Source organism: Camelina sativa, chromosome 3 (genome assembly GCF_000633955.1).
Source record: "Camelina sativa cultivar DH55 chromosome 3, Cs, whole genome shotgun sequence".
Lineage (NCBI taxonomy): Eukaryota > Viridiplantae > Streptophyta > Magnoliopsida > Brassicales > Brassicaceae > Camelina > Camelina sativa.
The window spans coordinates 19,283,836-19,298,398 of NC_025687.1; the positions used below are offsets into that span (position 1 = coordinate 19,283,836).

General features: G+C 37.8%; 1 protein-coding gene across 2 annotated transcripts; it reads right to left on the bottom strand.

The window, feature by feature from the left end:
* Positions 1,410-3,675, bottom strand: LOC104777522 (protein LIKE COV 2). Of its 2 annotated transcripts, none has more exons than XM_010501791.2 (7): positions 3,448-3,675; positions 3,023-3,075; positions 2,824-2,933; positions 2,285-2,452; positions 1,973-2,070; positions 1,769-1,895; positions 1,410-1,672 (listed from the first exon to the last, which is right to left on the bottom strand). In XM_010501791.2, exons 1-7 carry the CDS (start codon positions 3,562-3,564, stop codon positions 1,560-1,562), a joined length of 786 nt encoding a protein of 261 aa, XP_010500093.1. In that variant the 5' UTR covers positions 3,565-3,675; the 3' UTR covers positions 1,410-1,559. The 2 variants fall into 2 exon arrangements, with proteins under 2 accessions (XP_010500093.1, XP_010500095.1); XM_010501793.2 differs by having other exon boundaries at positions 1,410-1,691.

The window sequence follows — 14,563 nt, forward strand, 5'->3', positions numbered from 1 at the left end:
GAAGTTGATTTCCAACAATCAGGTTCAGTTTTTGCAAACTCAGGAGTAAGATTTGATGTATCAGTTTCCTGTGATGGCTTCAAAGGTGAAGAGATATGTGGCAGCTTCTTCAGTGTAACGATGAAGAAACCATTAAAATACAAAGAAATCTCCATATTTCCATACACCAATTTACGTCGTTGTTTCCACAAACTCTAACCTGCAAAGCGTACACATAAACACCATTAAGATTTTTATAGAACTATCGAGCCAAAATATAACAAAGGAATATCAAAAACTCATATGACCAAAACTATTTATTTGGCGAATTGATAATAATGTGACCAAGGATCTACATTTATAGCTACAAATATTTAGGGTGAACCATAATTCTTTGATAAAATTTACTTTATAAAATTGGAAAATTTCTCTAAACAAAGTTGCAGTATATTTTAGGATTTAAAAATGTATATTTTATAAAATAATTTTTTTTATTAATAACTTTGTATTAAAAATATTAAATTTAAAAATATTTAATAATGAGATGGCAAAAAAAGTTAAATAATAAAATGTCAAATATGTGGACGCCTTTAGAAGCTTATAGCTTCATTTCTACATGTGATTTATATGCTTTCTTTTATGCTATTTACTTGCTTATTTTCGTTTGTGACAAACCCAAAACCCAGCTTTCTTTTATGCTATTTACTTGCTTATTTTCGTTTGTGACAAACCCAAAACCCAACTTCAAAATTTCGTTCCAACTTTCTTGTTGTTTCTAAGATAAAATCTTGAGTTAAAATAGCCACCACACCGATGGTATCTCTTCAATCCGCTCCGATCAACTTACCTACATTTTGATCTGTTTGGCATCTCAGGCAACAATTTCTTATGTATAGAGGGTACAGAATGAAAGACTATATGATCATATTTATCACTCACTTGTCAGTTGCCATCACATTGAGAGTTTGGTACGCGATCGAGTAAAATAAGTGAATAAAATTTGTAAATTTAGAAATGAAAAATGATATTAAAATGAATAATAGATAACTAAAAGAGAATATACTTGGAGTAAAATATATTTAGAGTATAATCTTCTGAGGGGTAAAATTTAAATTCATTTTAAGTTTACATCATCTTGAGGATGAGGGTAACCATTGGAAATGCCCTTATTCATTTTCTCTATACAACTATGATAGTTATAATTTTATCAATTAAGACTAATGTATTGAATTAGAGACCATTTATTTGTATTAGAGACCCTCTAACAGTAACATAATGGTACTACCATTCTTTCTTTCATTTTTTCTTATATTACTTCAAAACTGTTGTACTGTCAATTCTCTTACCGGTTCAAACCCCTTCCTACCCAATATTCTTTGATGTCACCGAGCACACATCTGCTATAAAATTAGCAAAGAAAGAAGTGCAACTAGGATATATGGGATGGAATTTGAATGGTAAATCCATACATGTTTGTTGTAAGATATGTAATATTGATTTGAAATTTATAATAATTCCAGAATGAGCACAACACGTAAAGTATATCTTTACAAAGTAGAGAGGCCATACGCGGCTATTACCTAAAGTCTGTTGAGGGGAATCCTAAGACTGTGTTGGTGAGGAGTTCTACTCGTTGTCCTGTCTACATGAGATATCACTTGCGGCATCGTCATCCCCACAGATACTATGATCTCTGTTCCATCAAAACAGCACTATAAATCTGATCTTTGTTATAACAAAAAAAAAGTATGTACTTAGAAGATGAAACAAAAAACAGCTGAAGACTGACCTATTCCTTCTCGGATTGATAAGTTTGGCCTTATGATTTCTTCGCTACTCACCAGAAATACGTCTCCTATATACAGATGATTCGTTGGCACATACACACTACATAACTCCTCTTCTCCGTGGTCCGTCTGTTACCAAAAAAAAAAACAGTAAACAATCTCAATGCTGCTTTATGTTCCTCAGGTGATTTTGCTGAATAACTAACCTGAAGTGTCACCGAAGATGTGATAAATCCAAATGCGTATTCACCAATACGAGGATGACGGATGATTGCTACCTCTTTAAAGGCAGTAGTATTCTGGTCTGGAACAAAAAAAAAATCAAAGGTTATCAAAGGATACCAAAAAGGCACACTACATAGCAGCAAACAATTACTTGCGCATTCAAATCTCTCTTGCACTTTGACATATATTTGAAGAAAAGTGGAGAAATTGACCAAAGATATTTGGATACGAGAGTAACCTTTTCAGTGTAGAGATAGAAACAGTCTACACATGTTCAAATCATACATACTTACCCGGAGAAATCGCAGTACTAATTTGTTTAGAAGCTGAATATATGTGCTTCACAAAGGGCATTCGCCTTATAAACTGCTCCCCGAGCCAGAAAACCGTAGAACCCAGCCATGAAGAAGCAAATATTCCAACAAAGAAAGTGAATAGTACAGATGTAATGAACCCAAGTCCTGCAACAGACGAGACGAGAACAAATTAGAAGATAGAATAGATATTCTTTTCTGACATTTTCTTTTACACTTAAACCAAAGATAGATGAAATGAAATGCTCATTCTACCAGATACACTGTCACAACTAAGAGTTGGACTGAAAAAATAAACAAAGAAATCTAGTAAAACTATAGAAGTACACTCAGCTTATAGCACTAAGATAAAACCCCTGAATCCTCCTAATCAGCTTAGATATCTTAAGACCATATATTCTCTGTTTTCCAGCTTCAATAAAGCGTGTAACATTACCATAAATGTCAGACAAAAATTGAACGCAGAAATCCCCTAAGGCAGAGTAATCATACATAAATAAGCTATTATTCAGTCTTACCAAAAATGTCAACACCAAGGTTCTCGTAAATCGGACTGAAGAAACCATCAACGAATTGGATAAACCACCAAGTGATGAGGAATGTAACAGCAACAGGAAAGAGGACGACACTGCCACACACACACCCAATATAAAAACACAGTTGGAGTGACTGTAAGATGTTATACTATGATAAAACAAAATCTGTGGTAAGTATTACAATCCAGTCATAAACTTCTTGGACACCCAACTCTGTAGAACCCCATAGCAAGCCTGTTCACATACAAAAGAGAACACAAGCAAATTGGTAAAGTCTTCAAGTAAAGCACAAACAGATAAAGAGTATATAAAATATCAATTTGAACCCTATAAATTTCTCAACGAAATCACAAAATTGACTACAAGATAGTTAAATTGCTATCAAGAAACGTCAATTTTAGAGGATATATCCAACAAATTTCACATCGCAGCCGGTCATTATTTCGCAACAATCTTCACATTTTTTTCAACTAAAATCATCATCAGTGACATATATAAGATTAGCTTCAAGAGGAGCAGCAAAATCGAAGTAACGAGTGAGTAATAGAAACATTGGGCGTCGACAAAATCGGGAGAGGTCTCTCGGAAGAGAACGAACAGTAGTACCTTGCGAGTAGAAGAATTAGGAGAGTGGGGAGGAGACTTGGGAGCATCTTCCGGGTCTTGGTGAGGAGTGAGGCCTTGACTAAGAGAACTCGTCGTAGCTTCTTTGTCTTCCTCCATTTCCTCCGGCGAGAGGGAGGCGGTTGGAATTGGTCCGTCTGGTTTAGTCGGACCAGATCTCTGATTATTATAATTTTGACTCTTGACCTTTAGCGGATCTTTTTTGGTCTAGCCCACTCTCTACTAAAATGACCTTTACGTAAGCTATACACTCACTCAGTTTTGATCATATGATCCAACGATTGTAAGTGCAACACGTCATCTATCTCTAACAGACAAAAATCAACGCCGCTTCAAATATTATTTTTTGATTTTTTTCAAGTTTTTTAACACTGAACTCAAAATACAAAATTAACTTCACGAAATCTAATTTAACTCCAAGTACGGGTTGTTTTTATAAGTAATATTTGATTTTATGTAATATATAGTTATGTTGTTGTTAATGTAAATGGTCCTTTTGTGGGTTTGGCTATGTAGCACGGAGACACCATTAGGCACACCATTCCTGTTTCGGAAACGTTTCTCAGACGTTTCAAACTATTGAAAACGGCTGACTAGTGGGTATGGGATCACTAGTTGTAGTTTATTTATTATTATTATATTATTATATTATTATTATTTATTATTTATATAAAAAACGGGTCAGGTCGTTTCATTTTGGTATCAGAGCCCTTACGGTTCTAGGCTTGGGTTCACTAGGTTTCTGTTGTTGATGTTGGGATTGCATGCTTTGATTGATTATGTGAGTTAGTCAATTTTGTTTGGCATGGAGTCCTAGAACATCCTCTTCGAGCCTACAGTGTGATTTCACGGTGAGTTTATGTTTTTGTCGTTTTGTGTTATGTTAAGATTGTCTGTTAGCCTTTGTTCTNTGAGGGGCTGGGGGCTCCGAGAGTGGCAAAAGGGATTATGTTCCCCTGAGGGGATGAGTAGTTCCCCTGATACCAAGATCTTGAGGATTGTGGTCCAAGAGTGAGACGGTATANATTTTGGTATCAGAGCCCTTACGGTTCTAGGCTTGGGTTCACTAGGTTTCTGTTGTTGATGTTGGGATTGCATGCTTTGATTGATTATGTGAGTTAGTCAATTTTGTTTGGCATGGAGTCCTAGAACATCCTCTTCGAGCCTACAGTGTGATTTCACGGTGAGTTTATGTTTTTGTCGTTTTGTGTTATGTTAAGATTGTCTGTTAGCCTTTGTTCTTGGAAGTGCAGTGGTTAAGGTGTTTGAGTTGTTGGTCGTGGACTTGGGCATTGTCGTAGTCGTGTTCGGACAAGTTTCCAAGGCCAGCGAGTGTGTGGTCCAGAGTTCTACGAGGACGTACGTTGTAGGATCGCAAGCGTAGCAGGAGTGACCAGAGCAGGTTAGTCAGTGAGCGTGTCGGGGGTGCTGGGAACCCAAGTGTGGGGTTGCAGCAGGTGGAGCCCAGGGTCGAGATGATCGCTTGGCGGATCTGTTGGCGTGTTGTGGGAGCGGTTACCGAGAGGGGTGCCAGTGCAGGCTCCAGTTGTACCGCATGTGGCGGGGTGCAGCCGAGGGCTGCGGATGTTGAGGACTATCCATCTTTTGTTAGGAGGATGGAACAATTGTAGATGACCGGTACGAGATTCTTCTCTAGAGGTATCAAGCCTAGAGGGGCAGATAGGTGTTCATATGCAGGTTGATATGAGAAGTTGAGTGGGAAGGTGTAACATTGCAATGTTATACTCGGACCGCAGGAGGTACTTTTGGTCGGGAGATGTTTATAGTCGTTAAGGATTGTTGCTCCTGAGGGGATGGTGATTCTCCTGAATATCGATAGCTTGAGGGGCTGGGGGCTCCGAGAGTGGCAAAAGGGATTATGTTCCCCTGAGGGGATGAGTAGTTCCCCTGATACCAAGATCTTGAGGATTGTGGTCCAAGAGTGAGACGGTATAACTCGAAGACGCTGGTCTGAGAGTGAGATCGGTATGGCTCGAAGGTTGCGACCTAAGGGTGGAGGAGTTGGGAGCATGCAATGCCTAGGACGTGAGTATAAACAAACCGATTGAATGTAGACCTCGAGAGATTGAGGTTGGTTTAATCTCAGGTTTTGGATGTGTTGACCAATGGGTCAGGGTTTTACGACCAGAGCGATTATGAATGTGTGGCTGTTGTGCCAGGATTATGAGGCCGGTGGTGCTGGAGTCCCGGGAAGGGGAGTTGCAGCAGGTTTGAGCCGGGAAAGGAATATTTGCCAGATACATAAGTTCACGAGAAGCCTTTATGGCAGGATAATCTAATCGTTGCGACGATTTTGGTTTACGTTCATTGGAGATGGTCAGGGTTGCTAGATTCAAGGTTTTGGTAAGCTTGTTGAGGGAAACAAGGCAAGTGGTTTGAGTTGGCGGCTTGCAAAGCATTCGATGCGGTGAATCAGATATGCGAACGTATGGTACTTGTTTATTTTATTACACTCATATTGATGATTTGTTGTGGAGAATTGCTAAGCGGGAAGCTAATTTTGTAATAAGCTATCTTGTGGAAGTTTCCTTAAGAGACAAGTTACTAGAACTTCTTGGATGGATAAGAGGTGTTGATATCCGGGTGGTGGTGNATTGTAGATGACCGGTACGAGATTCTTCTCTAGAGGTATCAAGCCTAGAGGGGCAGATAGGTGTTCATATGCAGGTTGATATGAGAAGTTGAGTGGGAAGGTGTAACATTGCAATGTTATACTCGGACCGCAGGAGGTACTTTTGGTCGGGAGATGTTTATAGTCGTTAAGGATTGTTGCTCCTGAGGGGATGGTGATTCTCCTGAATATCGATAGCTTGAGGGGCTGGGGGCTCCGAGAGTGGCAAAAGGGATTATGTTCCCCTGAGGGGATGAGTAGTTCCCCTGATACCAAGATCTTGAGGATTGTGGTCCAAGAGTGAGACGGTATAACTCGAAGACGCTGGTCTGAGAGTGAGATCGGTATGGCTCGAAGGTTGCGACCTAAGGGTGGAGGAGTTGGGAGCATGCAATGCCTAGGACGTGAGTATAAACAAACCGATTGAATGTAGACCTCGAGAGATTGAGGTTGGTTTAATCTCAGGTTTTGGATGTGTTGACCAATGGGTCAGGGTTTTACGACCAGAGCGATTATGAATGTGTGGCTGTTGTGCCAGGATTATGAGGCCGGTGGTGCTGGAGTCCCGGGAAGGGGAGTTGCAGCAGGTTTGAGCCGGGAAAGGAATATTTGCCAGATACATAAGTTCACGAGAAGCCTTTATGGCAGGATAATCTAATCGTTGCGACGATTTTGGTTTACGTTCATTGGAGATGGTCAGGGTTGCTAGATTCAAGGTTTTGGTAAGCTTGTTGAGGGAAACAAGGCAAGTGGTTTGAGTTGGCGGCTTGCAAAGCATTCGATGCGGTGAATCAGATATGCGAACGTATGGTACTTGTTTATTTTATTACACTCATATTGATGATTTGTTGTGGAGAATTGCTAAGCGGGAAGCTAATTTTGTAATAAGCTATCTTGTGGAAGTTTCCTTAAGAGACAAGTTACTAGAACTTCTTGGATGGATAAGAGGTGTTGATATCCGGGTGGTGGTGAATTGATGTCAGCATACTTGATTATTAGTCTAGTAGAGTTGAGCAAGGAAAAAGGGGATTCTTACGTCTTATCACTTCACCGTAGGGAGCGTCGGTGTGGTGCGTCAAGTAGAAAGGACGAGGTATGGGTTTAAGAGTTCGTGGTGATGCCGTTTGGGTTGACAAATGCGCCAGCAGCGTTTATGAGGTTGATGAACAGCTTGTTTCAAGAGTTCCTGGACGTGTCTGTCATCATCTTCATCGGCGACATCCTGGTTTATTCGAAGAGTCTTGAGGAACATGCAGTGCATTTGAGGGTATTTCTGGAAAAGTTGCGGGAGCAAAAGTTGTTTGCCAAGTTGCGCCAGTGAAGTTTTTGGCAGAGGGAGATGAGTTTTCTGGGTCACATTGTGTCTACAGATGGGGTTTCCGTAGATCCGGAGAAGATTTAGGCTACCAGGAATGGCCTAGACCGCAGAATGCCACATAGATCAGGAGTTTTCTTGGGTTGGCAGGTTACTACAGGAGGTTTGTGCAGGGGTTTGCGAGGAGAGCACGTCCTATGACTAAGTTGACAGGGAAGGATGTTCCTTTTGTTTGGTCACAGGAGTGTGAGGAAGGCTTTGCAAGCATGAAGGAGATGTTGACTACTCCTCCAATTTTGGCTTTGCCTGAGTAGGGAGAACCCTATCTGGTGTATACAGATGCATCCAGAGTTAGTTTGGGGTGTGTGTTGATGCAGCATGGGAAGGTGATTGCCTACGCTTCGCGGCAGTTGTGGAAGCATGAGGACAACTATCCTACTCATGACTTAGAGATGGGTGTTATAGTTTTTGCCCTGAAGATTTGGAGATCTTATCTTTGTAGTGTAAAGGTATACAGATCATAAGAGTCTGAAGTATATATTCACTCAGCCCGAGCTGAATTTGAGGCAGAGGTGGTGGATGGAGCTGGTGGCGGATTATGATTTGGCGATAGCTTATCACCCTGGTAAGGCTAACCTGGTTGCGGATGCTCTGAGTCAGAAGAGGGCAGCTTCGGCTCAGAAGCAGGATATGGACTCTCTCGTAGGAGAGATCAGTGCCATGAGTTTGTGTGCGGTTTCTCAGGAGCCGTTGGGTTTAATTGCAGCTGATAGAGCAGATCTGTTGAGGAGAGTATGGTTGGCTCAGGAGAAGGATTTGGGACTGGTGAATGCCTCAAAGGATGTTGATTTAGAGTATCAAGTTTCGGCTAATGGTACTATTTTGGTGCATGGGCGGATTTGTGTGCCTAAAGATGAGGAGTTGAGGCAGGAGATCTTGAGAGTGTCTCATGCGAGCATGTTCTCTATTCATCCTGGAGCGACTAAGATGTACCGTGATCTCAAGAGGTACTATAATTGGGTCGGGATGAAGAAAGATGTGGCTAGCTGGGTCGCGAGGTGTGATGTGTGTCAGCTAGTGAAGGCTGAGCATCAGGTACCAGGTGGTTTGCTGAAAAGTCTTCCCATTCCGGAGTGGAAGTGGGATATGNGCGGATTATGATTTGGCGATAGCTTATCACCCTGGTAAGGCTAACCTGGTTGCGGATGCTCTGAGTCAGAAGAGGGCAGCTTCGGCTCAGAAGCAGGATATGGACTCTCTCGTAGGAGAGATCAGTGCCATGAGTTTGTGTGCGGTTTCTCAGGAGCCGTTGGGTTTAATTGCAGCTGATAGAGCAGATCTGTTGAGGAGAGTATGGTTGGCTCAGGAGAAGGATTTGGGACTGGTGAATGCCTCAAAGGATGTTGATTTAGAGTATCAAGTTTCGGCTAATGGTACTATTTTGGTGCATGGGCGGATTTGTGTGCCTAAAGATGAGGAGTTGAGGCAGGAGATCTTGAGAGTGTCTCATGCGAGCATGTTCTCTATTCATCCTGGAGCGACTAAGATGTACCGTGATCTCAAGAGGTACTATAATTGGGTCGGGATGAAGAAAGATGTGGCTAGCTGGGTCGCGAGGTGTGATGTGTGTCAGCTAGTGAAGGCTGAGCATCAGGTACCAGGTGGTTTGCTGAAAAGTCTTCCCATTCCGGAGTGGAAGTGGGATATGATTACTATGGACTTCGTGGTAGGTTTGCTATTGTCCAGGATGTTGGATGATATATGGGTCATTGTGGACCGGTTGACTAAGTCGGCACATTTTCTGGCCATTAAGAACACTGATGGAGCAGCCAGCGAGAATTGTGTCTGATAGGGATTCCAAGTTTACTTCGGTGTTCTGGAGGGCATTTCAGGCAGAGATGGGCACTAAGGTGCATATGAGTACAACTTATCATCCCCAGACAGATGGATAGTCAGAGAGGACAATCCAGACGTTGGAGGATTTGCTGAGGATGTGTGTGTTGGATTGGGGTGGCCATTGGGCAGATCACTTGAGCTTGGTAAAGTTTTCTTACAACAACAGTTACCAGGCGAGTATTGGTATGGCTCCTTATGAGGCTTTGTATGGGAGGTCTAGTCGTACACCGTTGTGCTGGACTCGGGTGGGGGAGAGGAGCATGTACGGGGCAGATTTTGTGCAGGAGACCTCATAGAAGATTCGAGTTCTCAAGCTGAACATGAAGGAAGCTCAAGATAGGCATAGGAGTTATGGCAACAAGAGTAGGAGAGATCTTGAGTTTCAGGTTGGAGATAGAGTGTATCTCAAGATGGCCATGTTGCGGGGTCCGAACAGGTCATTGACTGCGACTAAGTAACAAGATCCGCGAGCCTGTTGTTTAAAAGGGAAAGGTTTCTTGATTAGTAGTTGCTAAAAGAGGAAAGTTTCCAGAAGTGGAAATTTCTAAAAATGGAAAGTTTTATGTGAGTTAGAATTTGTCCATTTTTAGTGGTTGTTAGCCTTGGAGAGGCTAGTATGGCCTTTGTGGCAGACCATGGGGTTATCGTGTTCCTTGTGCGGCGGTCTTGCGAGACGTGTGTGGTTTTTTGTGGCGGGCTGATTAGTCATTGTGTGGCCTTTGTGGCGGACTGTTTAGCCGTTGTGTGGCCTTTGTGGCGGGCTGTTAAGCCGTTGTGTGGCCTTTGTGGTGGGTTGTTTAGCTGTTTTGTGGCCTTTGCGGCGGGCTGTTTAGCCATTGTGTAGCCTTTGTGGCGGGCTTTTTAGCCGTTGTGTGGTCTTTGTGGCGGGCTGTTTAGCCATTGGGTGGCCTTTGGCGGGCTGTTTAGCCTGAGGGTGGCCATTGTGGTGGGCTGTTTACCCAGAGTGTGGCCTTTGTGGCGGGCTGTTTAGCCAAAGTTTCCTGTCTAGGCGGTCCTTCGGGACAGATGGTCTTTATGACGGTCCTTCGGGACAGATTGTCTTTGTGATGGTCCTTCAGGATAGATGGTCTTTGTGACGGTCCTTCGGGACAGATATACTTTGTGACGGTCCTTCGGGACAGATGGGCTTTATGACGGTCCTTCGGAACGAGTGGCCTTGGTGCCGGTCCTATTTAAGACATTTGTTTGGCCTTTGTGGCGGTCCTTTTTAGGACATTTGTTTGGCTTTGGTGGCGGTCCTGTTTAGGACATGCATCTCAATTTGTGTTTGTGGTGCAAGTAAAGGCAAAGTGTGATTGTGGAATCAAGGCAATGAAGATGAGGATGTTCTAGGGACTCGATTGGTTGTTGTCTGACATTGTTAGGTTGCTAGAGTTGGGTCTTTAGAACTTGTTAGGTTGTCGGTTCCTCGTTTCCTGTTGTTTGACATTGGAATGGTTATGTTTGGATATTGGTTAATCTATTATTGAGTATTATTGATATTGGTGTTTGTTATTCCACTGGTGTTTGTTATTCCACTGTTGTTTGTAATTGTGGTTAGGTGACTAGTGGGTATGGGACCACTAGTTATATTTTATTTATTATTATTATTATTATATTATTATTTATTATTTATTAAAAAACGGGTCAGGTCGTTTCACAATTAAAGTCTGTTACCTCCGTGTTTAAATGGTTTTGTACTTGTTTCTTGTGTGATCGAAGATTCTCCATAGCTGAAACCCTGCATAAACACACCCTAATTATTAGCCATTGTAAATACCAAACAATTAAATTCTTAATGTATTTGATTCGCCGGTCTAAAAAATCAAACCAAAGTTTGCCATCTACAAAAACAAAACACGCACTTTAATAATACACAAAAATAATCTTTAAACAAACTGAAAAAGCCAGAATGAACGTAGTCATGCTTCATACCATCTAGCTCGATGAGTCGATTTGAGGATCCAGTGTTCTATCAAATGTTCTTCCTTCTCTTCTCCATATCCTAATAAGTATTTTTGATGATTTAATAAGAACTCAATTTTTAAGCTTTTTCAATCGAAGGGTGTGTCATGGAAAATAAAGATCAAACTCTAACATAATATAAAATCCTCCAATTCAAAAAACAATGTAAACTTAAAGAATAAATAGATCAAAGTACCATTGGTTTGAAGAAACAGTGACAACCATTTCCACACTGAACGCTGAAATCAAGAATATTAAACTCAAATTAGATTATAAAACTATTTCAATTAGCAAAAAGAAAAAACTACTATGTTCTAACAAAATTGAAAAACGAAAAAAAAAAAAAGATATTTGTAGGCTTAAACAAAAATATTTCGTTATATATAGGAGAATGGTACAGAAAAAGTTCAATATCTGTTTGAGATTTTTCATTTATTGTTAAGATATTTTTGCCAAATATATTGCATAAATTTCTTAATTGTTCGTTGATGGTTTCTACAAATTTCGCCATAGTTTCCTAATTGCCATAAATTTCCTAATTGTTGTTAGTAGAAAATATCTTCATCTTATCATAGTTTTAGAAAAGTTTTAATAGGATTAAATCAAAAGCAATGGAATATGGTAGTAATATGATTGTGATTATAGAATACCATTTTTAAAAATGGAATATTACAGAAATTGTAACCATAATATCAACATCCTCTAATTTTTGTATGTCGTTAATGTTGTTTACGTTTTTACTTGTTTCCTTTTTTGTGCTATTAATTATGATTGTGACTGTATAATATATTTTATATAAATCAAACATAACATAAATTGTAACTCTAGTATCAACTTTCCAAAAAAATTGTATGTCGTTGTCCTTTTTTTTCCAGATAATTCGAAATTAGGGTCGGAAATCTTGGCAGAGAGTCTGTTGAGATCGGATTTGATATTCGTAATTCTTGTTTCAAAATTTCTTACGATTAATTATAATATTTTTTCTTTATCCGTATTTAATTTGCTTACAGGTCTGTTTAGATATACTTTTACCTTATACAATTCATTTATTAATTGTATATGTTTGGCTCTCAGTTATGCATATCCTTATTCTGTTTTAAATGACATTTCGTGTAATAATCTCTTAATCTATGTCTAATTATTAAAAATACTTCTCTTTTAATAGTATAAAGATGACACTCGGTTGTAGCTTTTAAGTTTTTAAATTATGATAAATAATTAAACTAAATTTTTTAGGGACGTAAATCTAAATTTATGTGTAATTTAAAAATTAATAAATTATTAGACCAAACAAAATAATTAAAACAATAATGAATATAATCATCAAACTTTTTTGAAAATACGTCAAATTTATATTTTCATTAAAACTCGATTTTCTACCGCTGATCTTTAATTTTCTAAGTTGAAAGGTAAATTTAGAAAACAAAGTTTTATTTATAGGATTTTTTCCAACTTTTTTGACGAAATTATTCTTAAGTAAAAGTAAATATTTTAGCACACAAATAAAAAAGAAAAATTTAATACTTTTTCCACAAAAGAATCTCTATCAGTTTTCTCCAATATAGATCAGAATGTATACTACTTAGGTCATTCAAACTCCAATTCAGATTCTCATAAGCTACCAAAAAAATCTACGTTAAGCAACACACTACTACATATAAAATCTAAGCAAACCAATCTCATTCAGTCTACACTACATCTACTTTTAAAATACACTAGTCATATGGATTATCTTTTCAAGTTTTAGTTATTTATTTTTAAACACTTTTTCTACCAATTCTTTCATAATTTTCAACGATGCACTTATTGCCACTTTACTTCTACTTTCTTTTCACTTTCTATTGGCTCAGATATAATATATAATGTGATGGAAATTGATTTTTGAGACATATCATAATTATTTTCTCTTTAACAACTATCTTATAGTACTCATGTTTTTTGGTTTAATAGTATTTGATTTAATTTATGAAACGTCATTTTTTTTTCTTTTTTCTCATGTTATAAAGTTTTAGTTCCACTTGAAAATAGCTATTTCTCCTCAGAGATGTTACAAAATAATCATTCTTTTAACGACCTACATTTCATTTTTGTATATTTTATTGTACAACTTATGAGTAATATGATCATTAATTATTATTTTTATAACATGGATGATAATGTTTTAAAATTTTCAAAATTTATTACATAAATTCAGAAGATAATGTGTAATCCTTATAATATATTCGTCTTAAACCATAATTTTAAGTTTAATTTAGTTTAATTTTAATTTTCTTAAAATTAAATTTAATAAGAAATATTGTTATCTAGTAATGTTAACCTTTAAATTTAATTTTTCCTGTTTAAAATTTTATAAATACAAATTACGTAAATTATACCATGCAGTTAAAATTTATTTCCATTTCAAAACTCATTAACACATTTAAAATTTAAAGTATATTATTTTTCATATTTATTTTTAAGATTTAATTATATTATTACTAAAACAATTAATAGTAGTTTTTTAATATTTTAACATTTCAATTTTCCTTAATTCATTTTTATTTATTTAAAGTTTTTATTAATTATAACTAACGTAAATATGCACTAAATAAATATTTTAATTTTACTTTAAGGTGAAAAATAATAATATTATTTTTTCTATTTTTCTATTTTTATTTTACATAATTCGTTTTATATATATTTAAACTTGTATTAATTATAAGTAATATAAATATGCACTAAATGAATATTTTAATTATATTTTAATGTGAAAAAGTAGTGATGCTTTAGTGGATAGGCTAGATGGAGAGAGGACTCTCCTATTTTATATATATTAGTATAGTACCCGCGTTACGCCTTGGGATTGCTTATATTTTATTTTTATTTTTCTTATTTTGAAATAATTTTATAAGTGTTTGTAATTAAAAAAAAGTCATTATTAATATAGTTTTTTACATTGTTCATTGGTAATATTTTTGGTTTTGGGTTTTAATTATGAATGTTTGTGGAGAAGTACAACTTATTTGCATGGAGGATGTCCATCTTTATTTATCCAAGTTATTGCTTCTTAGTGAACCTGACGACATAAAAGGGTTTTTTCAAGATCGATTGCATGTAAACACGATGCAAGAAACCCTACGAGTACACTTTCCCCTTTCAAAAGGTCTGCATACTCTTCATCATCTTCTTCTCACTTAACATATTTGCCACAATGGTTTATCCAACCTAATGACCTGTGCCAACACTTCAGCTCCATTCAAATTACTGCAATCACAAAAACTAACTGAAAAAGCTTCAAACAATAAATTACA